Source organism: Amblyraja radiata, chromosome 17 (assembly GCF_010909765.2).
Source record: "Amblyraja radiata isolate CabotCenter1 chromosome 17, sAmbRad1.1.pri, whole genome shotgun sequence".
Classification (NCBI taxonomy): domain Eukaryota; kingdom Metazoa; phylum Chordata; class Chondrichthyes; order Rajiformes; family Rajidae; genus Amblyraja; species Amblyraja radiata.
In genome coordinates this window covers 38,092,620-38,120,470 of record NC_045972.1, presented here as the reverse complement: position 1 = coordinate 38,120,470, position 27,851 = coordinate 38,092,620, and the positions used below count along the sequence as shown (strand labels likewise).

The window sequence follows — 27,851 nt, the reverse complement described above, 5'->3', positions numbered from 1 at the left end:
AGGGAGTAGCAACTAAGTGTATTGCCTGGCAAATATCCAAGAGCTTTCTTGATCATATCAAAAACCTCTGGTACTGTTAAAAAGCAACAAGTCTCCTGAACTAATGAAGAAAATAAAGCAATGGCGGGTGTAGTGAAGGGGTGCGAAATCATCACCTGAAGTTAATGATGAGATTGAGTTTTACAGAAGTAGCTTTTTTTTCACTATTTATAGAGGAATGTCTACCCTCGCAGTTTGCATGACCGTTAGTAGCAGATGTTCCTACAGTATGCTCATGGGGAATGAACGGATACTGAAAGATGCAATCTTTCTTGCCTGTCTCGTTATCGCCCGCCTGTCTGTCTTCTCTCTCTTCCCTCTCCAACGTACTGCTGGTGGAAGAGCTGCTGGAGGCTGAACATGGCTCTCTTTCATTTAACGCTTCATTCTGTTGCTCCTTTTCACTTAGCACTTCAACTGCTGGAAAGAAGAATGAATTGGTTTACTGAACCTCTGTTGTAGCTCTGTATATATTTTCAGGATCAGTCATCCTCTCAGTTAACAGTGTGGAAAAAAACCCCTCAGTTGTCATCAACACATCCTGATATGTCCCAATATTACATTCGCTCAGAAGCAACAACTCAGAATTTATTCATCGAACAAACTACTAAAATAACAGCTGATTACGCCGGCATAAATGTCCATAGTTGGTACTGAGTCACACTGATCAACGTGTTTCTTAGGAGTGATTATTGGTCTTGGCATTTAGCTAGACTTAACTGTGATAACAATTTGGTTACAAGAGTTTACCTTCAGACAGCCAGTGGAGTACAAGAAAAATAAACAGCCTGCAAATACTGGAAATCTGAAATAATAACAGAAAATGCTGGAAACATTCAGCAGGTCATGCAGCATTTGTGAAAACACTTAATGATTTAGATCCGAGACTCTTCATCAGAACTGGGAACGGGAGAAAACAAATAATTTTTGATCAAAACACAAAGTGCTGGAGGAACTCAGCGGGACAAGCAGCTCTGTGGAGGGAATGGACAGGTGACGTTTGGGGTTGGCTCTCGGGTTGGCAGAAGGGCCACAACAGGAAACAACGTCAATCCATTTTCTCCGCAGATGCAGCTTGACCCACTGAGTTCCTCCAGTACTTTGTAGTTTGCTCAAGTATCTGCAAGTCTTTGTTTCACCAAATCATTTTTAATAACAGACAAAGTGGGAGAGGGATAGGAAGAAGAACGGGAGCATTTCCAATTGAGTTAAACAAAGTGAGTTAACGTGGCTGGTAAAGCATATTATGTTTCTTTGCCTGTGTCATGTATTACTAACAGCAAGGCTGTGGGATATGACCTGCAAGATAGGCCGTACAAAAAATCTCGAGCCATATCAGAGTAAGTTAGGACAGTACTGTGGCGCAGAGGTAGAGATGCTGCCTTACAGCACTTGCAGCGCCGGAGACCCGGGTTCGATCTTGACTACTGGTGCTGTCTGTACAGAGTTTGTACGTTCTCCCCGTGGGTTCTCTCCGAGATCTTCAGTTTCCTCCCACACTCCAAAGACGTTCAGGTTTGTAGGTTAATTGACTTGGTATAAATGTAAATTGTCCCTAGACTGTGTAGGATTGTGCTAATGTGCAGAGATCCACGGTCGGTATGGACTCGGTGGGGTGAAAGGTCTGTTTCCGCGCTGTATCTCTAAACTAAAACTAAGTGGGATGCGGTTTTAGGATAATCCAGTTGTTTGATGCTTGCTGTTATTTAGACCAGCTATTATCCTAACTCCATTTTCCTTTTATTCATACAAATTTAAATTCCTCAGCTGACATAGTGGGATGTGAAGGGTCGAGACCCTTCTTCAGACAAAGGTCTGAAGAAGTCAAAGGTCTGAAGGGTCATGACCTGAAACATCACCCATTCCATCTCTCCATAGATGCTGCCTGTCCCGTTGAGTTACTCCAGCATTTTGTGTCTATATTCGGTTTAAACCAGCATCTGCAATTTCTTCCTACACTGTGGGATGTGAACGCATGTGTCAGTAAATTGACCAATATGTTGCTACACTTCCTCTTTTCAGTTATATAATCTTCTGCAGGAAAGTAATGCAAAGATTTCCATTACATTTAGAAAACAGGCATTGAACACATTTCTGCATTTCCAAAATAAAAACAGAATATTTAGGAAATACACTGCCCCCATCTGTAAAGAGAGTGGATATCATGTAACATTTCATAATATCTTTACCTATACTTAACTTCTTTTGCACTGATAACATTTCGAAGGTTGCAAAAAGGATCGTGAATATTTATTTTTCATATTTATTTTTGGTTGCAGTTACACCTAAAAATTAGTATATTTGTTAAAACGAGTTATTTGAACATGTGAATTGAATTACCCACTTGCACTTAAAGACTCTGCTCTTAACATTTCACTCTTTAAAACATACCCCTTTCACTAAGCATTGATCACTTGCCCCGACAGCTTTTTCTTTCCTTCATTGTCAGATTTGGGGTTATTAAATACATGTATTGTTTGTGTTGAGTATTTCAATGTTAGAAGTGCAGTTGTTGTTGTTGCCTCTTCCATACGACATGGGAGATGATGAGCGGAAATCTCTAGCATTTGGTTTTGGTTTGCATTGCACTCCATTACAGTTGAATATCTGTGTTATTTAGCCTACTTGTGGCAATATTATCTCAACATTAATAACTTGGATCCCAGATAGATTTTCATTTCGGGCATTTCAAGAGATGCCCTTAAGTATCCTGCTGGAGAACATTTCCATGGGTCAATCAGCACCTAGTTAATGCGATGGTATTAACACAATTGTGCTGCTGGGGGAAAACAACTTACCAATGGACCAGCAGGGTTGGGTGGGAGATGGGGGATAGTCACAGAAGGTTCATAAGTCATAGGAACAGAATTAGGTCATTTGCCCCATCAAGTCTATTCTGCCATTCAATCAAGGCTGATCTATCTTTCCCTCTCCCCATAACCTTTGACACCCTTACTAATCAAGAATCTATCGATCTTTGCCTTATAAATATCCAATGACGGCCTCCTCAACAGTGTGTGGCACTGAATTCCACAGATTTACAACTCTCTGATTAAAGAAAAGTGAGTCAACAGCAAATGTTATAAGAGCCCATAAGCTTCCAGTGTTAACCAACCCCCACAGTTTAATAGGCCATCATATTAATAAACGGCAGAACCTAAACATTGACATTGTATCTTCTCTATATTCTCAGCCATTGCACCATTGAAGGTTTCAACATTGTTGGCATGTCATAAATGCCATAAATCAGTGACAAAGTCACTGATATAGATCTCTACACAGAGTGAGAGAAACAAAGAGAGGAAGAGACAGATCCTCACAGTAAATGCCAACGTTCTGCATAGTTAGTCAAAAGTGCAATATATTTTTCTTAAAATGACAATTTGATCTTGCAGAGAAAAAAATCTTTACGAAGTTCCAATATGTTATTTTTCAAACGATCTCGGCAAAATGTGTTGTCATGTTAACATTAAGAGGCAATTAGGCATTCTAGAAGATCATCATAACTGGTATGTCACCCCTGTGTGACCCCTTAAACTTCCCCCGTACTGTTGCTGTTGTATATACAGTACTTCCAAATATACAACCGTAGAGCAGTTTCATTACTGTTTGCGGGTGAGGGAGGGATTACGGTATGAATGCCCAGAAACATAATGCTTTTATTTACCCCAGTGTTACACAATTAAAAATAATTCCCCCTCCCCCTCCAAAACTGAAGTACCATAGCAACTGTTTCCAATTTGAGTCAGCCTGACGATGGGCACTCATGACCCTGACATGCAGGAAATCAGTAGGAACTGCAGACGCTAGTTTACACTGAAGATAGACACAAAATGTTCATAAGTGATAGGAGTAGAATGAGGCCAGTGTCTACTCTGCCATTCAATCAAGAGTAACTCAGCGGGACAGGCAGCATCTCTGGAGCGAGACAATGGGTGACATTTCGGGTCAAGACACTTCTTCAGACTGAGAGTCAGGGGAGAGGGAAACTGGAGATATGGAAGAGTACAAGGACAATGTAGGGTGCGAAAATGACAGAACAAAGCAGACGATGATCAAGGAAATGTAGAATTGTTCAGATCTGTTGGCAGATGGGAAGGAAATCATGTAATTCCATCACTCCTTTGGAGCTTGTTCCAGGAAGGACCATTGTTAGGCTCCTCCAGGACAATTAAATCTTCCCAGTTCAACGCCGGATCGATGCCCATATCAGATAAGGTCTCTACTTAACTTTAATCATTTCTTGCATCTCCTGCCAACCTCCCCTGACCCACCCCAAAATGCCAAGGCCCCGGTCTTGTAATCCTCCTGACCCCCAGTCATGCATATGCCTGATCCTGTGAACTCACACCTGGTAACTTCACAATACAAGTAGCCTCTGATGTCCCACCAGCCTGCAGATTATGTCAAAGTCATTAACATGTGTTTTTATTTTCTGTTCTTACAATTGACGGTGTTATGATGTATTTGTTTAATTATCTTGAATTTCAGAATACAGGTCAGTTCTTTCATTGGCGATTACCGATTACACTCTGAATCACTTAGTCTGAAGAAGGGTTTTGATCTGAAACGCCACCTATTCCTTTTCTCCGGAGATGTTGCCTGACCTATTGAGTTACTCTGGAATTTTGTGTCTACCAATTACACTGACTGAGCTGAGCCAGTCTTTCTGAACGCGTTCTCCAGAATGAGTTACATAATTTCCACGGCTAAAATAGTGTATCACTGAATAAAAGACACTCACAATGAAATTCCATTCACTCAGTTTCCATCAAATGCACAATTTCAGGCATTCCCTGTGCTATGTTGACCACCTGATGCTAGAGTTCAGAGATGAGGGACACTGTTAAAGATGTCCCCAAATTCCTACTCCTCGTTGGCATCTTCCTCCAGTCTCATTGTCCGGTGCCATTTAATACATGGAAAAGACTATGGTCACATGACAAGCTAGGACCACTATTTTGAGAGACACAGGGACCACAGACTTCGAGAATCACAGAAATTTACTGGGAGTCTCTTGGCCATTATATCCCTTGGCCACCTAGGCCCCAATCTGAAGAAGGATCTTGACCTGAAACGTCACCTGTTCCTTTTCTCCAGCGATGCTGCCTGACCTACTGAGTTACTCCAGCTTTTTGTGTCTATCTTCGACATAGACTGCTCAGACGCACACTCACTGCCTTGGACCATAATCGAGTGGGGTCTTCATCCACGGGCACATTCCAACTCTTGTTCAGTTGTCTCCCGCAGCTTTTCATTATGAGAGCTGTTGATATCCTGACAACAATGGGTGTAAAATATCTCTTATCTTCCTTGAATGTCTTTTCCCTGTGGCTTTTACATCACCAGATGAACCCATTCACCAGTGGGGTCAGTTTTTTTCTCAACTTTTAGTCCAGATGATAAAATCTGGAAACCACTGCCCGGTGAGCGGGAATCCTCACACCATTTAAGAAATATTTAGATGAGCGCTTGAAACACCATGGCAGAAAAATACAAGCCAAGTGGCAGAAAATGGGGTCAGTGCAATTAGGCACTCACGGCTGTCATGGACGTGGTGAAGCTGTATGGCTCTAATCCCTTGGAAATGCTTTAATGTTTTTTGCAGATCCACACACTGTGACTGTTATACGTGGCAACTGAACCATCCAACCAGAGAGCAGTCCTAAGCTACTAATAACCACATTGGAGACCCTCAGACTATCTTTGATCGGACTTTACTGGACTTTATCTTGCACTAAACTTTATTCACATTTTTCCATTTATCATTTATCAGTACAGTGTGGGTGGCTCAATTGTAATTGTGTATTGCCTTTCGGCTGACTGGTTAGCATGCAACAAAAGCTTTTCACTGTGAAATGGGAATGTTCTAGTTGCCAATCATATTAAATTCTGTACTGAAGTATATAGTCAATGTTTGATATGCTGTGGGGCACAATATGATTTGCCCCAGCACAACATTTGCCTGAATACTGCTGTATGCTGACTACCTGGTCACTACCATCAGAGATGTTGCAAAATGGAACCAAACACCATGCTATTCATCAGCAAACATTCCCATTTATGGCGTAATGATAGAAGGAGGATAATTTGTGAAAGAACTGCTGATGACTGGGCTCAGAACAGACATAAATGGCTGAAGGGCCTGTTCCTAAAATAAATCTTTCCTATGTTATTCAGTATATTACTCTCATTGCCACGAGGTCCATGTGTGTTTATTAATCACATGTGCTATGTATCAAAGGCCTTCTGAAAGTACAAACTTACATCCACCGATTCCCCTGAACTATTCTGCTGGTTACATCAAAAACACTTGACAGATTTGTTGAACATCATTCCCCTTTCATTCACCTAAATTGACACTCAATAGGGCACAAAGTGCTGGAGTAACTCAACGGATCAGGCAGCATCTCTGGGAAACATGGACAGGTGATGTTTCGGGTCGGGACCCTTCTTCAGACTCGACCACTTGACTCTTCCCAGATATGTTATTATTTTCTGAATGTCCTATTCCCACTTCCTTACAGATAATAGGTCCCCACATTGTGTATCGTAGACGTGGCCCGGGACGGCCAATCAAGGCGATGCTGAAGACGTTGATGGAAGACGCATGTGTCGAGACCAAAGAGGAGCTTGGCTGCTGCATGGAGGACAGAGATGTGTAGTGCGTCCATCACCGTGCCCCTCGGAAACCAGCACCACTGCGTCGCTAATGTTTTAAACGATTGAATAAAATAATAACTAAAATAATAATAAATAATAATAATTTTCCATACTACTGATAGTTATAGTACTACTGCTCAGTTAAAGGGTCTAATTCATGGTAACTGATGTCAGTTGACCACCATGGTATGTTATGTCAGTCGATGATAACTAACGTCAACAGAAGTGGGCAACTTACCATCAGAGGTTCTTTCCATGGATGTTGACATCGCATGGTGTAAACATGATTTGTTCACATCCCTCTCTCTTTGCGTTGCGACGAGATTTTCTAAAAAGCGATTTCTGAAAGAATTACAGCAGCAACTCAGAACATATTCATATAATATGTTTTCTTTTCAATCCAGGCTTGTCTGGGGGTCCCACAGCACGCCACATTACACCAAACATGCAGTGGAACATTGTACAGGTATTGTACAATACATTTTTATTTGGACAATACCATATACATCAAAGCAGCTTTTATTCCACATTCACCTTATGTTTCGAACTGCTGAGAGAAGCTAGTCAATCAAGATCGAAATTTACAAGAAGGAAAATCTCACCCAATTTCCAAAAGAAAGATTAGAATCACCGCACACTCACCATGGCCCAGCCACCACTACATGACTTCTGTTAGGATATTCCACTTATTATAGGCCAGTCACTTGCAAAATAAACACACTTATATAGTCGTGTAGCAGGTTGGTCTCTAAAAATGTGCCAATTGTCAATTAACATGAATTGAACCAATCAATATAACTGACAGCTCAAATTGTATTTAAGATTTGCCGTGTAGAAACTGATGCTGGTTTGAGATACAGAGCACCAGCCTACTCAAGTGCAAGGAGGACTTGATCAGTTATCAATGAGAACGGTTGCCATTCCTTTGTTGGAATAGGATCGGCTTAAATGTCTCAACCTTGCTTAATTTTAGACCGGCCTATAAAAAAATGTCACCCCAAAAGTTAGAACCTGTACCAGAACAGACAAATCGCAAAGCAGACATTATGTAGCTCATACACTTAGCATCTTCATTCCTCAACCAATACTTACCCATACTTTTGCAGAACTGGTTTATCCTTAATCTGAATCCTCTCAGCCCTGAGAAAAAGACCAGTTTCAAGATCCATTGTCATTAACAAGTCACTGCTGGCATTGGAAATGGTAGGTTCATAATTTATGATATTAATGACTAATGATTTTATTGCCCTATTGTTGCAGGGGTAAGTGAAGTAAATTTTAGTCAAAATTTTTGTTTTTACCAAGTCTCAATTCAAATTTGATTGATAATTTAAGGAAGCATTATTGTCCAACATAAAAGTCCTACTCTGCCAAGCCGCCAGGAGTCATCAACTAAATTCTAGAAATTGGTAATAGATATCATGGTGTTGTTATGGTTAGTGAGGATAATACATTTAGCGTACCAACTGGTTGGTGTTAAAATGGAATTTAATTGGAATTCTCTGGAAAACATGGTTAGGTGACTTTTCAGTTCGAGACCCTTCTTCAGACTCTCGGTCTCGGCCTGTTGGTGGCTGGAGGAGTGGTGAGGTTTGGCAGAGCCTGCTGGCGGCCAGATTGCAGGTAAAGGTCAGTGGCATTGGTGGCAGGCGCGGCCTAGAAACAGCCGAGGAAGCTGTGTGGGCCGGCAGTAGTTGCAGCCTGGCCTGGCGATGAAGGATTTGGTATGAAAGCAGCTGGAGTGGTGGTGCAGGTCGGTTGCAGCTTCAGTGGTCCCGACCACAGAACGTCTTCCAACGGCACTCCTGGCAGGCGGGTGTGTGGCGTGCTCCGGCTGTGGGTCTCAACCAAAATGTCACATATCCATGCTCTCCAGAGAAGCTGCTTGACCTGCTGAGTTACTCCAGCACTTTGTGTCCTTTGTCACTGCGCAAGTGTTGATCAAAGCAATTGTTTGTCAACTTCAATGAAATTGCTTGTCAATTTCAATTAAATCTGCAGTGTAACTAACACCCTGGGATCTTAAATAGACAGTGGTGTCTGATTAGTGGGGGGATAGTCCATCTAATATAACAGTAATCCGTTACAAAGAGGTTCATGATAACAAAGGTTTACTGTACTATAACGTTTCACCTTGATCCCAGTTACTCCAGTTCTATTGTCAAAATCAACCTTCAAATGCAAACACAAGATCATATCTAAAATCCCTCTTCGTGATCTGACTTACTTGAAAATACTTCTTTCGCCGGGGCCTGCTTTCACAGTTTTGTTTTCTGAAGATGCATTCAGCGAATCTGAATTACTAAATGATGGATATGAATTTTGCACAGTAGGCCTGCGGGCAGACAAAATATAGATATTTAAACATACATACTTAACAATAAAATTCTCGTTAAATAAAAGAGCAGAAAATAGAGTAAAATGTCCCAATAACCTTACAGTGAATTCCCACGGTGATCTCACCCAATGGGGAGACTCATCATCAGAATCACCAGACTGAACTATTTCCTGGCATCAATAACCTTCAGTATCAGCCTGGTACATTGTCACCGGATATTACAATACCAAATAATTGTTTCGTGGATCGCGATTCCTACTAGTACGCAGACTTTGGAAAAACAACATCAAAAATAAATGTATTGAAATTATAAATGTACTGAAAAACCATGGGGAAGAAAACCCAAGTGTTTTAGATCCTAGAAAAACATTTACTGTACATTTACTTCTAGTTTATGACATAATATAATTTGATGAATATCAGTTAGAAAAGCTGAATGGTTTGGATTTACTTTTAAAAGATACACGTTTTAAGAGCTGTTTAATTTTGACTGTTAAACCAATTTTCAGAGATGGAAATACACGAGACTGCTGATGCTGGAATATTGAACTAAAAAGAAACTCAGCAGGTTAGGCAGCATCTGTGGAAGGAAATTAACAGGCGACACTTTGGGTCTAGACTGAAGTCTGAAGAAAAGTCCCAACCTGAAAACATCACCATTCTATTTCCCTCTACAGATGCTGACTGTCCTGCAGAGTTCCTCCAGCACTTTTTGTTCTCATCTCCAGAGATAATAGCTACCACTGTCATTGGCTGTTGGCGAACCATTAACATATCCCGATCAAGATAACAAAAGTAAGACAAACCTGGTGGAGCTCGGGGAGCTCTCATCTGGTGCTTGACTAACAGCCCTAGGTCTTGATGGAAAGGTGAAAGGTGTTGCTACATAATGGCTGATGTAGGAGCATTCCCTGTCAAAGGACAGAGCTGTAAGAGAATGAACTGGGCAAAGAGCAGCTGGACAAAGTTATCACATTAACACTGCATGGCATGTTTGATAAGTTGCAAGCTATACATGCCACAAGATTGTTAACTAGCTGAATGAAAGATGAGAGCAGAAGTGTTGATGTGTAATGGTAATGTAAATATCAGCATTTCATGCAGTCTAACAATCTTACATCAAGTATTTCTGATAACTGAAAGGAGCCACAGAACCATTATGGAAGAGTTGTTATTTTAAATCAGCAGCATTAAACTTATTTTATGATGCAGGAACAGAAATTCCGATTGAGTTATAAGGTCACAAGGTCATAAGGGATAGGAATAGAATTCGGCCCATCAAGTCTCCTCCGCCATTCAATCATGGCTGATCTATCTCTCCCTCCTAACCCTATTATCCTGCCTTTTCCCCATAACCTCTGACACCTGTACTAATCAAGAATCTATCTATCTCTGCCTTAAAAATACCCACTGACCTGGCCTCCACAGCCTTCTGTGGCAAAGAATTCCACAGATTCACCACACTCTGACTAAATAAATGTATCCTCATCTTCTTCCTAAAAGAACGTCCTTTAATTCTGAGGCTATGACCTCGAGTCCTAGACTCTCCCACGTGGAAACATCCTCTCCACATCCACTCTATCAAAGCCTTTCACTGTTCGGTAAGTTTCAATTTTGTTCAATTCTTCAATATTTCAATTCAGTTGTTAGTCTGCTAGTAGATTAAAGGATTCCATGATGAAGTGGTTTTGTAAAACCCAGCACCAAGTGGCAAGCCCGGAAACCACAGCCAGCAGAAGATAATCAACAGAAATTCAAGAATCTCTTGTATGTTCCAATTTATGGACAAAATCCCAGAATTGGCATGGACTCAGTGGGCCGAAGGGCCTGTTTCTATGCTGTATCTCGAAACCTCACTAAACTAAACTGTTTTGACTCATAACAACACAATAATGATGAAAAGATGAAAGGTGGTAGAAATATGGGAAAAATTGGCAATAATTTAGGGTCAGAGAATCAAAGGTACATTAGTTAGCTATTATTGTTATATCCTTCCCTTAAAGTTAAGCATTGGAACAACCAGCAAACTACAGGCATGATTCAATTACATTTTATTGTCACATATACCTAGGTACAGTGAAATGCTTTGTTTTGCATACAAAAATTGCTATGACCATTCTTATATCATTTAATGGTGTTGTTGGTCTTGCAAGGCTGGGTAGACTCACCAGCTTCCACCATGTGGTAGAATCTGGAAGTAATTAATAGGAATGTGGAGAGAATAAAATGTGATTACTGTAGTATTTGCTTGAGAATTGCCAAGGACGCAGTGGGTCAAAGGGCCTGCTTTCATGCTGTACGCCTCCTTGATGGATCAGAACTTCTACATTCAGCAGACATAAGTTATCAATTTGCAATTCAGGACAGAGTTTTGGTCAAGACTGCCTGAGCCATGTACTTTCTGACTCAGAAAGCCGACCACGGAGCCATGGCATTGCAGCAACATTAGCTTGTCTGCTTAGAAATCTGATGGTGACGCCACTACCTAGTGGTTCAGAAACAAGTTAGCAAGTATGACGTTTGGTCTGCGCTCCAAGCTAATATTGGGCAGGGAAACAGGAGAAGGAATAAAGAACAGTGCCCCAAACTCAACAAATGGATGCACCTGAAGTTAAGCTCTCACCACGCTAATCCTGACCTGCTTTGGCTGTGATCAAGTGGCAGTATTCAAGCTTCAGTTGGAAAGCAGGGACTTCATTTCCATTCTCAAAACTTGAGCTCCGAACTTATGCCAGGAGCACTCAGAGAGTACACTCCAAAGCTGATCACTTTTCTGATGGGAACTAATCTGGGCTCTGCCAACCTGTCAGATGGGCTTAAGATATTTCTTTTGATCATTAAAAAAAAAAAAAAACGGTATTAGGATGGTACTTTGTTTAGTAATTTCTGTGTTCTGGATATTACATATATTGATCCAATATCTCTAAAAAAAGTGGATCATCTGGTTCCTGTCACTTTGTTTGTGATCCCTTGCTGTCCACACATTGACTAGAAATAATTTAGAAATAATTTAATTGCCACACAACCAAGGTCGTTGGTATTTGGGTTGCCAGCAGCGGTCCAATAATAAAGAACACAACCACAATAAAAAATTTACACATACATCCACCACAGCATTCATCACTGTGGTGGAAGGCACAGAGCTTGGCCAGTCCTCCTCCATTTTCCCCCGTGGTCGGGACCACCACCCTCCACAGCCGTTGCTGCGGGCGTCCAGATGGTAAGGGACAAAGTCAAAGTCAAGGTGAGTCCAGGATCGGCTCATCCCCGACTACTACATACAATAATAACAACAGTTGGAAAGTACTTTACTCTGTGTAAGTCATCCAGAGAATGTGCAAAGTTCATTATTTTATAATGCATTATTGTATGCAAGTCAGTATTTAAACTCTTAAATTGCAACGCACCATGCATAATCTCTGGATGGAGGTAACAAAGAGAATGCCAACTTCTAATGTCAATTGTAAGTGGCAAGTTAAACCTGACTGAAGGTCGATATTTTACCTAGAAAGAAATATTCACTTCTCTGCCTTCAGCTACACCATCTCTGTGTTGGAATATTAGTCAGTTACATTTTGCATGCGGAGGCATTTGAATGTTGTTGGGTAGAGAGTTGGAGAATTGACCAATGCACACGAATTTCACAACTCCTTGGCCATTTTCCATAATGCTATACTATAGAGAATGAGTCATTTGCTGACTGCAAACCAACCAAAATTCCAGGGATATTACAAATGGAAAATGCAACGACTCCCTGCAACGGAAAATAAAACGTATTCAATAATTACTGGTGACCCTAATGTAAACAGACATCATTATCATACCTCAGCCCATAAAAAATATCAAAGCAATAATAGGTCATTCAGCCCTGACACCTGCTCAACAATCTAATAAAGCCATGGCTTGTCTTTTATATCAGCTTCACTTTCCTTTACAGAACAACCATAGGAACCTGACGGACAACTCTTTCCTGACAGAGGGTGGTAGGTATATGGAATGAGCTGCTAGAGGAGGCAATTGAGGCAGGTACAATAACAACATATTATTGACACAGATAGACACAAAATGCTGGAGTAACTCAGCGGCATTTATTTGGTATCTCACTTGGTATTTTTGGTTCTTTCCCTATAATCAAACCGATAGTTTAAATCGTAGCTAGTCTCCAGCAGAAAGCTGGTGCACAATTATTTTGTTTCATTTTGTTCTGAAAGTACTTGGGTCAGTTCCACCGAAATATGTAGTGTCCCAAAAATAAATCTTAAGAGAAAATCTCGATGGGGAAAATCAAAGACATTCTATTTTATAATATATCTTTGGATTTATATTTTCAAAGTAGGGAGTTGATTATTCAAATTATGATTTCTAGCTGTCAAACTATTACATTTGCAAGCCCATTTGTCCTTTTGAGTAAACATGGAAACAGGATTCTTCTGGTGTCCCGACCAATGTACATCCAACAGTGAAAAGAAGTATCTAGTGATGCTGGCTTGAAAGTGCCGTATGGCCTACTCCTGCACCTATTGTCTATCTTCCTGCTTGTGGAAGGTTTCTTATACCTTAAGACAACATGGGATAATAGACAATATTTATCATCATTATTAGTTATTAGTAACATGCTGCAGCTGAACGATCATAAGGACAAATAATTAAAGCTTGTTGGAGCTTTATTTTCCATTGCAAACACTTTTCCCTCCTATTTTTAAACACTTTTTCTCTGTTTTCTATTCATTCCTACATCTTTGAACCACCAGACTAGTTATTTTCATTGGTACACAAAATTGCTGGGGAAACTCAGTGGGTGCAGCAGCATCTATGGAGCGAAGGAAATAGGCGACGTTTCGGGCCGAAACCCTTCTTCAGACTTTATTTTCATTAATGTTTTTCCATTTCTATTCTTTATCCCTGTAAAGATCAATCACACACACACTACATTCCAAGATATGTAGCCCCTTCCTTGTTCTCAATGGGGAGAATAGAGTGCTCAAAACATTGCCTTAAGCATCTGTCTCTGCTTATCTCTGGCATTCACCATTAATGCACCACCTTCCAATCAATTCATTGGGTAGAGGCTTAAATTTGTGTGTTTGTGCACAGTCAAAGCAAGGCAGCGATGTGTCTATCTTTATCGCAATGATCATTTCCATTGAAATCTACAGAAACAGAATTCTAGATACATTCACTGTTGCAGAAAGTCAAAACATCTCCATAAGGTGGAGGAAGTTACAAGGTAATCGCTCCATCTGAAACAGTCTAATGTAGTATTCAGTTTCAAACACAAAGTGATGGAGGAACCCACATTTAGTTTTTTAGTTTAGAGCTGTAGCGTGTAAACAGGCCCTTCGGCCCACCGAGTCCACACCTACCAGCAATCCCCGCACATTAAAACACACTAGGGACAATTTTACATTGATACCAAGCCAATTAACCTACAAACCTGTACGTCTTTGGATTGTGGGAGTTAACCGAAGATCTCGGAGAAAACCCACATGGTCACAGGGAGAACGTACAAACTCCGTACAGGCAGCGCCCATAGTTGGGATTGAACCAGGGTCTCTGCGCTGTAGGCTCTGTAAGGCAACTCTAACAACTCTACCGCTGCGCCACCATGCTGCCCCATGTCAGGCTTCCATCCCGAGGAGGGAATGAATAGGCGAGGTCAGGTTGGGACCTTTCAACTATTCATATTATTGCCAAAGGTTATTCAAGCCCATAAACAGCAGTGTGTTACGCTGGTGTTACATTGCAGTGTACAAACAGGACCTAAAGATAGCAGAGAGAGAGAGGGAGATGGTGTTTCATGTTCCACTAACACAAAATCATTCCAGATTCAGCTGTTCGCTGAGTAAAAATATTTATTCCGATTTTCTAAAGTAAACACTTTACTCAACCCTATTTGTAAGTACGAATTCTAGCACTGTTCATCTGATGGCAGCTAGCAACTAGAATGGGAATAATGTACAAACCCAAAAGAAACAACTTGGCAACAGATATTGTTAAACTTTGTACTCCACCATGGATTTGTTTGTAGGAAGAGTATCACAATTAAACGTCCCTGTTTTACATGATGATATACAACGTAATTTAGACTACAAAGAAACAGCATGTTTCCCGCCTCAGGGCACAAGTTAAATTGCTCAAGAAGTATTTAAAGCAGCACTTAGTTTGGGAACATAGTCCCACCACAACTTTTTTCCCATGAAAGTCTTCCTAGCCGGTCCCTTGGGATATGGATGTCTTGCTTCCACTTTAATACTCTTGGTTCTGAGATGGCTGACGAGTCCTATATCGGGGATTTGCAGACTATGCCACATTAGAGAGAGGTGATGTTCGATGGAGCAAGTGAGGTGTCATTAAGGATATTTTGCATTCCTACACAGTTTGCTCTCAATCTTTGTGTGCGCTTCCATCCATAAGATTTAAAATGCCCACTGCCCCTCCTGGACAATTCATCTCCATTTTGTGTAGCCACTGGCCATGGCTTCTCACAAATAGGTGCAGAGGTCACATTTTTCAAGGAAACTATAAAAGTCTCCTTGAAGTGTTTTCTCTGCCTTCCTGATGGAGCCTAGAGTGGAGTGCTCACTTCGGAAGTCTGGTATCAGCATGTCGATGATATGGGCCAACCTCTGTAGCTGTCTCTGTTGTTCGACCAAAGGTTGCGTTGATGTATTGAAGGCGCTGGTGAATGTCATCGTCACCTTTGCTGAAAGGTGGCTCCTGAGATATCGGAAGTAGTCCAAGATTTCCAGTGTTTCAACCTTAATCTTCATTGTGAGGGAAGTGGGAGAGGGGAAGGCCATATTGAGCAGCACAGATTGGTAGAAGACATTTATTCCAGGTGCTTAGCATATAGTTCATAAGGTTAGCACAGTGGTGCAGTGGTAGAGTTGGCGTCTTACAACGCCAGAGACCTGGGTTTGATCCTGACTCTGGGTGTTGTCTGCACGTAGTTTGTACGCTCTCCCTGTGACTGCATGGGTTTTATTCGGGTGATCCGGTTTCCTCCTACACTCCAAAGACGTTCAGGTTTGTCGGTTAATTGGCTTCGGTAAAAATTGCAAATTGCCCCTAGTGTGTTGGATAGTGCTAGTGTATGGGGGTGATCACTGGTCGGTGCAGACTCAGTGGGCCGAAGGGCCTGTTTCCATGCTGTATCTCTAAAGTCTGGAGTCTAAAGTCCATCTTCTCATGGGCTTCTGTGAAACAGTCAACAATGGCTTGGAGTTCAGCCTCCAAGCTTGTAGATGCCCAGTATCACATGAGATCTGCAGAACGGTTCTAGAATCAATATTATTCTGGAAGTTACCAAATTATTCAACCACTATCTCTGGCCCGGAAGTCTTGTTGTATCAGCTGTCAAATGGCTTTTTATTTCCAATCTTCTGCTGGGCTGGATTAACGCTAAAAGGTAGCTGTCGGATGAAGTCTTAAACACTTCCACATCAAAGACAGTCTCAGGGGATCGCTTGTATTGTCTTTCTGCTGACTGGTTAGCATACAACAAAACGCTTTTCACTGCTTTGGCAAATTTCAACTTTTTTGCTTCAGAGTTCGAAGTGCCTCCATTAGCTTTTCTACAGAATGAAGATGCTGGGAATCACAATCACAATAATATTTTAGTAGCCAAGTATGTTTGCAACATACGAGGAATTTCATTTGCCAAGTCACTCATACAATTACAAAGCAACAGAACGCACAAAACACATTTTAACATAAACAGGGAGAAGTATGGCACAATCCATCCTTCATTCCGAGCAATCATACCCATGTTGTCTCAATTGGATCAGTTAGTAGTACCAACTTTTCATAAAAGTGATTATAGATTTTATCCCTACACAAGAGAGATTTGGGCATCTAATCGATACTGACACTTTAAGGTACACTAAACGTCTCCTAGGTCTGCTGTTCATTATTCTATGTTCGTTCTTCTGGGGAGATGCTAACTGCATTTCGTTGTCTCTGTACTGTACACTGCACAATGACAATAAAGATTGAATCTGAATCTGAATCTGAATCAGATGAAATGCTATTCTGAGGCCCGATCTGCCTCAAGAGAAAGATGTAAAATATCTTCCCAGTTCTCCAGTCAGTATTAAGCCTTCGACCAAATCAAGACAAAAGTTGGCCTTTTATTTCACTAGTGTTTCTGGTCAATGGCTGCAACCTTCTTGCCATGATCCCTACCTTACTTTAGCGACCACACATCAGGAGTACTTTATAAGTTCATAAGTTCTATGAGCAGAATTAGGCCATTCGGCCCATCTGGTCTACTCCACCATTCAATCATGGCTGATCTATCTTTCACTCTCAACCCCATTCTCCTGCCTTCTCCCCATAAACTCCGACACCCTTACTAATCAAGAAACTGTCAATCTCCACCTTAAAAATATCCCTTGAATTGGCCTCCACAGTCGACTGTAGCAATTAATTCCACAGATTCACCGCCCTCTGACTAAAGAAATTCTTTCTCATCTCCTTTCTAAAGCTACGTCCTTTTATTTTGAGGCTGTGCATCTGGTCTTGGACTCTCCCACTAGTGGAAACATCCTTTCCACATTCACTCTATCTTGGCCTTTCACTATTCACTATATTTTGGTACATCTTATCATGGTTCATATTTGTTACATCTTATCAATAAAAAAAGTCTTGACTTGCTAAGTTAATCACATAATGAAATTAATGGTACAAGGAGGGGGCTAATGCTGAGATATTGTAGCACAAGGCTGACCGTAATAGAAAGATATTTTTCTCTAAACTGCAAAGAATAGTCCGTAGAAATCGGTTAATACTTTACACCACTGGTTCCAATCATAATTTTCTAAGTTCCAATTCTATAAAGTGTATGTTGGCTAAATACAATAGCTTTAGGCACATACCATGGTTTCCGCGCGGTTTGGCACCAATGCAGTCTCCTAAAATGTATTTATTCTCAATGCCCGAACCATTACTCACATCTTCAAAACTTATTCACAAGTGTTATGAATATTTGCTCCTTCAGAGCAGCTGCAAAACTAGTAACTATGATGAATAGCATTGTTTTTTAAGTAATCTCTGCCTCAATGAAATTCACCACACATATCTCTGCAAAAGCAAACTGAACATTACATTAATTGGTACGGGAGAAATGATGATGCACAAACAGAAGAAAAGGAGAAATGATTCTCCCACCAGTAAGGGAATGAATCCTACCAACAGAAGTTCCAATTAATCTGTAAAACAGCAGTTTCTCCCAGTGGTAACTGTACATCAATGGGGAGTTTGAAGATTCAGCTTGATTTATGGAGATGCGAGGAACTGCCTTTGTTGGAATCTTGAGCAAACCACAAAGTGCTGGAGGAGTTCAACAGGTCAGGCATTGTCACATATTCCTCCACAGATGTTGCCTGACCTGCTGAGTTTTGTAGCTTGATGTATGCCCCGATACATGACAAAGTTGTATTGGTGACAGTAGATACTAAAGTAGGTGAAAAATGGGGTGGGGGGGGCGGGAGATGGAGTCAAAAGGCCATGTAGCTGGAGAAAACAAAGTGCAACAAATTTAAACCATTAATTATATTCCAATAACAACCTTGCATTGATCAATAAAAAAAAACAGAATTAATCTGGAGCCTTTGTGTTATGTGATGTGATCTCAGCTATTTATGATTGGTAATAGGGGGCTGAGCTAGAGTTGCCTCAGTGATTCCAGGCTAAAAATGAAATTATAAGGCCAGGGTTCTTTTGTCCAATGACTACACAAAGTGCACTTGGGAAGGTCATATGCTGATGCCTGGACTTTAAAGTCTGTTAACATGCAATCTCAGTGATGGTGTGAAAAATAAGTGTTTCGACAAAAATCTGGAGGGCAGCCCACGGAAATCTAAAAAATATCAAATGGGCAAAGTTCGTGCAGTGAAATAGTTTGGGTTGTTTCTGAGAACATCATGTTCTGAAGCCAACCAGATAGCAGTCTATACTAGACTTTGTGTTGTCCATAAAATGGCATTAATTAATGGCCTCATCATGAAGGCATCCCAAAGTGACCATGACTGAATTTTGCATTTAGTTTGGGTGAAAGACGAATGGGCGCAAGGCCCTGAGAACAGTTTTTTTCTGGAATGGATGAGAATAAAGAAGGCATGTGGATAAGAATGTTTCAGGCATGATTAGTAAGTTTGGAGATGATACAAAAGTGGGTGGTATTATAAGGGGTGAAGATAGTTTAAAAAAATTGCAGCAGGACCTTGATCAGTTGGGTAAGTGGGCCAAAGAATGGTTAATAGAGTTTAATGCATTTTGGGAAGTCAAACCACAGCAAAACCTTCAGAGTGAATGGCTGTGCCCTGGGGAGTGTGGTAGAGCAGAGGGATCTAGTAGAAGTACATTGTGTTGTAAAAGTGGCATCACAGGTAGATAGGGCGGTCAAGAAGGTTTTCGATGCATTGGCTTTCAACAGGGCATTGAGTGTAGAAGTTGCAATGTTATTTTAAAGTTGATCAAGACACTGTGAGCCTGCATTTGGAGCAGTGTGTTCAGTTTTGGTCACATTGCTACAGGAAGGATGTTGTTAAGCTGAAAAGAGTGCAGAGAAGATATACAAACATGTTGCCAAGACTTAAGGGTCAGAGCTATAGGGAGAGGCTGCGTAGGATAGGACTTTATTCCTTGGAGCGCAGGAGGCTGAGGGGTGATCTTATAGAGGTGCATAAGATCATGAGGGGAATAAACAGGATGAATGCACAAAGTCTTTTACCCAGAGTAGGTTCATGGACAGGTACATGGACAGGAAAGGTTTAGAGGGACATAGGCCAAATGCAGGCAGGCGGGTCTAGTGTAGATGGGGCATCTTGGACAGCATGGGCAAGTTGGGTCAAAGGGCCTGTTTCCGTGCTGTATGACTCTATGACTGTAATTGGAAGCGGGGAAAAGCTCTGAAAATTACAATCACCAGGGCAAGGGTACTGAGCAAATTTCTGGAGCTGCGGGCTGATTTGTTAGTGTCCAAGTGGACTTCATGCTGAAATCTTAAAGACCAGGGAGATAACTGATACATTGGTTTTAATTATCTGAAATTCACTGCATTGGGGGAAGGTTCCATGAGGTAGAAAAATAGGAAGAGTAATTCCTTTAATCAAATAAAAGGAGAGGAAAATCAAGAAACTATAGGTTATCACAACGGTCATAAGGAAAATGTTGGAAACCATTATTAAAGACATAATAAAAAGCAACTGGGAAGCAAAATCTAATTTTTTATCACTTATTTCCTGTAAACTTCCATTGCTTTCTCCAGTTTGCAGTGACTCACATTCAATTCATCAGCATGAATTAATAACTGGCGTCATCAGCATTTATAACCTGACATCATTATTTTTTATGGACGGGTTTTCTAACACTTGGTTAATGCACACAGGGGTGACGCGATGAAAAAACAACAAATGTTTTTCATTTCTTTTTATTGCCAAGCAATGAGCCAGGTTGCAATGTGCAACAGTTCAATGATGAAACACTAACTATCCCTGGCATGCACAAATCAATGCAGAGAATTAGTGCAATTTGCTTCCCGGTGGCTTTCTATTATGTCTTCAATAAAATAATTTCCAACATTTTTCTTATGACTGTTATGATAACCTACAATTTCTTGATTCCTCTCACCTTTTTTTTTTGATTAAAGGAATTACTCTTCCTATTTTTCTACCCCATGGAACTTTCCCTCAGTCAATGCAGTGAATTTCAGAAAATTAAAACCAAATGTTATCTCCCTAGTCTTTAAGATTTGAGGAAAAAGCAGGAAAGGGGTACTGATTTTAGATGATCAGCCATCATCATATTGAATGGCGGTGCTGGCTCGAATGGCCGAATGGCCTACTCCTGCACCTATTTTTCTATGTTTCTATGTTTAACATATCTATCTCTGTGCAAGACACAGAAGCACACTGCCTGTTTGAAAGCACTTGCTTGCCTCCTTCCTCTTTGCAACATCGACCTTTTCAGGCTTCTGTCCAATTCCCTCCGAAAATTACTGAATCTGCATCTGCCACTCTTTCAGGCAGTACATTCCACATCATAACAACTGCATGTAACTTCTGATTTGATACTGTCCAGGCTTCATTACATGCAAACCAGAAAATAATTATTTTGGAATTACAACAAAAAATGTAGGACATATCTAATTACAAATGGCATCTTTGTTAATATTTAACTTTTTTGTCTCTATTTATATTTTGTCATGTTTATAATCATTTTTTCTAAGAGTCAAAGATCACTGCAGGGTCAAGCCATGAACATTTTATATAATCTATCAATTTTTTCAAGTAACTAAAGTGCAGCAAACTGCCTGTGTGTATTGCCTGGAGATTACTTCCAATGTGGTTTGTGGAGAGCTGCACATTAAACATAGAGCATAGAACAATACCAAATGGGAACAGATCCTTCAGCTCACAATGTCCATGCAAAACATGATGCCGTTAAACTAATCTCCTTTGCCTTCCATATCCATCCATTTCCTACATACCTGTATCCATGTTCCGATCTAAAAGCGTCTTAAATGCCACTATGTGACCTGCATCCATCACTGAAGGGCTTGTCCTACTTTCCCGAGCTGCTCACGAATTCTCCAGAGTTTTCCCCTTGATTCAAACTCGAAGAATGTTCGTAACGGGTCCTTAGGAATCCGTAGATATATCGTAGCAGCTCGTTATGTCAGCCGTAGATACTCGGGGCATTAAATGTTGCAATTTTTCTCCTCCTGTCTATCTTTTTACTCGTGGACATTTTTTGGCCTGCTGGAAAAAACGTCCCGACTTACCTGATGCCCCGAGTACCTAAGGCTGACATAACGAGCTGCTACGATATATCTATGGACTCCTATGGACCTGTTATGAACATTCTCCGAGTTTGAATCAAGGGGAAAACTCGGGAGAATTTGTGAGCAGCTTGGGAAAGTGGGACAGGCCCTTTACCCTGTGAGGCATTCCAGGCATCCATCACTTTCTTTGTGTAAAAAACTTGCCCAGCACATCTTGTTTAAACTTTCCCCATCTGACCTTAAAATTATGTCCACTCGACTTTGGCATTTCAACCCTGGGAAACATGTTCTGACTATCTACACTATCTACCCCTGTCACAATTTTATATATTTCTATTAGGTCTCCTCCTTCAACATCTGGCTCTCCAGAGAAAAACAATCCAAGTTTGTCCAACCTCTCTTGGAAGCCATTACCACCAAATCCAACTCATACCATCTAATCAAGGAAACATTCTGGTAAACTTTTCCTGCAAGCTCCCAAAAGCCTCCACATCCTTCCTTAATGGGGCAACCAGAACTGTACACAATTTTCCAAATATGTCCTAATCAAAGTGTTATAAAGCTGCAACATAACGTTGTGGCTCTTACAGTACACTCAATGCCCTGACAGATGAAGGCAACCATATCATATGCCTTCTTTACCACTTGTGTTGTCAATTTCAGGGAGCTATGGACCTGGACTCCAAGATCGCTCTGTCAATTAATGTTGTTAAGGGTCTTGCCATTAACTGTATGTTCCCTTATATCCGACCTCCCAAAGTGCGACACCTCACACTTACTTGGATTAAACTACATCTGCCTCTACCCTGACCATATATATAACTGACCCAATATTTCCTTTGACAGCCTTCCTCACTGTCTGCAACTCCATCATTCTTGGTGACATCTGAAAACGTACTAACTAACCCATCTACATTTACGTACAAGTCATTTATATATTTCTTAAACAACAGAGATCCCAAGGCAGACCACTGTGGAACACTACTGGTCTCAGGCCTCCATCCATAATTTCACTCTTCCACCACTACCCTCTGTCTTTTATGGGTAAGCCAGTTCTGAATCACAGTGGATCCCATGGATTTTAATCTTCTGGCTCAGTCTACACAAGGGACTCTATCAAATGCCTAACTAAAATACATATAGACACCATTGCCGGCCCCAATCAATCACCTTCATCACCTCCTCAAACCATATAGAGACAATGGTTAAAATTAGCACATGGTATAGGGAGGTTCCAAGGTCTATATTTGAAAATCTCTGAATAGCAATACACAGCAAAATGGGAAGGAGGTAAAAATATTATTTCCTCTCCTCACATGTTTTCAACTATCTGTACTTTCTTATAAGTTTAAAAAGATTCAGCGTGTCACCAAATCCTCTAACACATTTCTACAGATGTACTGCAGAAAGTATCCTGACTAGTGGTGCCATGCTCTGGTACGATAATTCCAATGCACAGGAACTGACAAAAGGGTGAAGCGCTCAGCTGCTCCATTACGGGCACAGCCCTCCCCAGCCAAGTAGGCACCATCTATCGTCAAGGATCCCCACCATCTGGATAAAGCTCTCTTCTTGCTACTACCATGAGTTAGGAGGTGCAGAAACCTGAAGTCGCCCACCACCTTGTTCAAGGACAGCTACTTTCCTACAACTATCAAATTCTTGCACTAACCTCCACAATTTTAATCCCAACCCCAACCCATCAACACCATGACTACCATGGACTTGTTTTTTTTTTACTAATTGTGTTTTGGACTGGGTTTTTTGGAGTCTCTTTTCCTGTTTACTATCTTGCCGAATTTAAGTGTATTTTATGTATCATTTATGTTTTTTGTATGTTGTGTGAGTCAATATGCATGTGAAGCTGATGCAAGCCAGATTTTCATTGTACCTCAACTTTACCATCCTTGACCATATGACAGTAACCTCGACTTGACTTCACTTGCTGTAACAAGATATGTAGACTATTTTCTGTCATTAGGACAGTGCTTGTTTCTTCAATAATTAGCTTTCACTTCCTCATAGGCTCCTAGAGTTACAATCGGATGACCTCGCTCAAGTGATATATAAGTCAGGGGGGCTAGGTGAAAAAAAAAACTATGATTCATCTCACATCATGGATTTGAAACATTAACTCTGTTTCTCTCTCCACAGGTGCTGCCTGATAGCATTTTCCATGTTGATTTCTTGAGGATAAGTGCTACTAGACCACGTAGGACATCATTCTGGGCTTCATCCAAACCTTACCCGTTTCAGCTTCCTCCTCCATTATCCACAAGCACTAACGTCAATGCAGCAACCCTATTGAGGAGTGGAACGGTTTCTGCATTTGGCTGCTCAGTTGGTTAAAGTGGACTGTTGGAATTTGTGTTGAAACCTCGTGCATTGTGATTGTTGTCATCATTTTTATTACTTTGTTTCTGCACACCAACATTAGTTTCCTTAGTTCTGTTTGATATACATGTTTTAAGAAGCCTTTCTTCTGTAACAGGTAATAAAATAATATTACCACTTCAAAGTAAGGAGTGCATTATGCTAAAGTTCGAAGACCTAGTACCCTCTATGCCTAGAAAGCCAAGACTGTGGACTTTTCTGATTTTGACCATTTTGTTGCATGGACGAGCAGGGCAGTCAGAATGTTTTTACTTGGCATGATATAATAATGTTAAATTTAGGCTTTCATGTTTGTGTATGAAAAATGTCTCAGACACACATGTATACTTGAAGGCGTACCCAATCCTGCTTTTGTTTCGGTGGTCAATTCGACCTTGGGCATCAGATGAAGGAGAAATAAAGACTAAGTCAACTCAGTATAGTAAGTCCTGAGTGATCTCCTGGACAAGTGTCGATCGCCTGGATTGGGGTCGGAGAGGAATTTCCCGGATTTTTTTCCCGAATTGGACCTGGGTTTTTATCCGTTTTTTTGCCTCCCCCAGGAGATCACGAGGTTCTTGGGGTGGAGAGGGGTGATAGCGGTATAAAGGGGAGGGTAGTGTCTTGTGTTCTGTGTCTTGTGTCTACTGTTTGTGGGTAAGTGTGTCTGTTTAGTGTTCAGCCATGAGCGAATGGCGGTGCGGGCTCGACGGACCTGGTGGTCTACTCTCGCACCTACTTTCTATGTTTCTATGTTTCTAATTACAACATTGTAAGAGAATACCAATACCGTGAGCTTTCAACACATTAATATTTCCTTTTGGGCCAGAAGATAACGTATCGTTTGCTTTTGACTATGGAATTGAGTTGAAGCACAGAATGTTATTCTGCATTTAAAAGGCAACAGGACAAAGATTCCAAGATCAACACAATCACTTAAACATGTTTGCTCTGTCATAATATCTCAGCTTAAATCTCTGTGATGCTCTACATAAAACACATCTGAACTGTAAGATACCCAGTGATATGCATCATTCTAAGAATCAAAGACATATTAAATTCTTCTTAGTTGGCGATACTATTGGCAACCAATAGAACCTCACTTTTAAATGGAACTGAATGGGTATAACTGGAACAAATTTGAAAATGAACAACAGCTGCAAACACCAGCAATCAAAACAAAAAAGCACCTGCATATAGCATCTTCCATTAGCTAAGAACTTCCCAAAGTGTTTATACCTAATCGATTACTTGTATTGAAAAGAGTGACACTTACAAAGTAGGGAATGGCTCACCACACTTAATCTTCCAAACCAAAATTCCTCTTCAATTATTTAGCATAGTTGGACCTCATCATTGCCTCCTTACTGCTAATAATTATGTTCATAACTATACTAATGCATCAAATGGCATGCACACCAAAATAAAACCATTCAGCAATATCAAACGTTTTTTTCTGCAGAACAGCAACTTACCCTGTTGAAACCTCCACTTGGTCTACAGATGGCGAGTTTAAGTCTCTTGCACTGGCTACATGTGTGGTTGAAGTTATTTCAGATTGTGTTAGGTCTTCAGATTGTTTTGAATGGCTAGAAATCACTTTTGAAGTCTTAATGTCATGTGTTGTGGGGCTGTTGGGGCTCATTCCCTCAGGAGGTGGGTTGTGAGGACTAGCCTGAGCTGGCCTGGTTGGTGACAGCTCAGCCATATTTTGTCCTGAAGATCGCTTGCTCTTCCGTCCATCATCCACATTAGGCGTCAGCTTCCTTCTGTCCCTTCGTGAAGTTGGCGTGTGTCCATCTTCTTCACCATCTTCGTATTTTAGTGCATTCTAGGTAAAGGGAGAATATTGTTCATTTCCATTTATCCTTTGGGGTTTAGGCTTTGTTATGTATTGCTCTGAACAATAACCACAACAGAGTACCCCGCTAAGTATTTTAACTGTAGTTTATTATTAACTTCAAACATGCATGGGAGTTAACCGTTCGGGCGGTACAGACTTCACAGGCAAGGCCAGATTCATTGCACATCTCTAAATGCCTTTGAACTGAGTGGCCCGTTCAGCATTTCCAGAGTCACATTGCAACATTCATGGGGCCTGAGTCTCACATATGGCAGATTTTCTCCCCAAAGCAAATCAGTAAACTATCCAAGTCATAAAATGCCTGGTATAACCCAGCGGGTCAGGCAGCATCACTGGAGAACATGGATAGGTGACGTTTCACAAAATGCTGGAGTAACTCAGCGGGTCAGGCAGCATCACTGGAGAACATGGATAGGCAGCAATTCAGGTTGGAACCCTTCTTCAGATGTCTGAAACCTGAATCATCATCTATCCATATTCTCTGGTGATGCCGACAAACTTGTTATGCTGCTCCATCGCTTTCTGTCCTTTTTGGTAGACTAGCAGTCCCTTCTATCGACGTTGACCTAGCTGGGTTTTTATAGAAATGGTGTTTTATGTTCAATATGACTACACGATCACTAGTTTTATTTAAAATTCCAGATTTTCAACTAATTTTAAGTTCTGCAGATGTCATGGTTGGATTTTAACTCAGGTCTGCCTTGTTCATCCAGGTTACCAGACTTGACTACTATGTCACTGCCATGTCTCCAAGGTCCTTGGCACAACGAATATTTGCATTTCTCTTAAGGGATCTTCTGGTAACTGACCTTTATACACATGGGGTCTGGAGATCTTGAAAGGTAATTTAACATTGTTACCTCTTGTCCCTGAATGATGATCACTCTAATATGACATATGATAACCACTCCCCTATCACAAGATGCATCTATTGAGATGTTGCGTGTCACGCTGAGGTACTCTGGTATTTTGTGTCTACCTTTGATTTAAACCAGCATCTGCAAGTCTGTCCTCCACCTCTATCACATGGACCTGAATGCAATTGTGGGGATTTATTTCCTGGATAGAATAGAATGAGTCGCAATTATTGCTGGTTCTTCCTATTTTGCAATACACCAGGTCAAGAAACTTCAGGATGCGTGTTCTGGCATCAAGCAACATCCAATGTTCATTTGCTATCATGCACGCACTTATGAGGGCAGTGAGAGGACAGACACAGCTGGTCTGTTGGAGCCTAGGACAGTAATAAATGGCCTGATACTTGGTCTGTTGCACATTATTTTCCAGTTAGACAATTCTAATTTAGACCACCCTTGCCCAGCACCTTGCTATGGATACTCTCAGCCATTACTATCCACCTCTCCCCCTGCCCTTGACCACCACTCCCACTACCTTGTAGTAAACATGTTCAACCAACCTCACTCTGTCTGACCCTACCCACCCATCCATCCATATCATTTGCTCAACACCCCAGTGCAGAGATCTCCTCTCCGACCGCCCCGCTCCTAGTTAACATCAACCCCCCAAACTCCACCACTCTACAATCCTGTCCTTGGAATAAATTAACAATGCCATTTTGCACATGCTAAATGTTCTATGAAAATGACTGTCGTGCCTACCAATGCCAATCTGTAACGTTGCCGTCGTTAAGCCTCTTCCCTTCCTTTTAAGTTACCCTCCGGTTACAGAGTTACAGGAGAACATGTTTACCTCATTGGCCAAATAATCCCGTCATTGTCCTAATATCTTCCTTTGTCGTCCTGAACTAGACTTTGTTTGATAACACCATT

The 27,851-nt window shown here is 41.0% G+C and overlaps 1 protein-coding gene across 10 annotated transcripts in view; it reads right to left on the bottom strand.

The window, feature by feature from the left end:
• LOC116982780 (FH1/FH2 domain-containing protein 1-like) overlaps nucleotides 1–27,851 on the bottom strand; it is a 235,332-nt gene that overhangs the window by 36,505 nt on the left and 170,976 nt on the right. For 2 of the 10 annotated variants that reach the window (XM_033036207.1, XM_033036208.1), the window contains exons 10-15: nucleotides 25,673–26,028; nucleotides 9,847–9,951; nucleotides 8,930–9,037; nucleotides 7,795–7,842; nucleotides 6,941–7,044; nucleotides 316–459 (exon numbers count right to left, since the gene is read on the bottom strand). In XM_033036207.1, the coding sequence (XP_032892098.1) occupies nucleotides 316–459; nucleotides 6,941–7,044; nucleotides 7,795–7,842; nucleotides 8,930–9,037; nucleotides 9,847–9,951; nucleotides 25,673–26,028 (865 nt within the window). The remainder of the gene's footprint in view (nucleotides 1–315; nucleotides 460–6,940; nucleotides 7,045–7,794; nucleotides 7,843–8,929; nucleotides 9,038–9,846; nucleotides 9,952–25,672; nucleotides 26,029–27,851) is intronic. The other 8 variants (XM_033036213.1, XM_033036214.1, XM_033036209.1 and 5 more) reach the window with 7 other exon arrangements.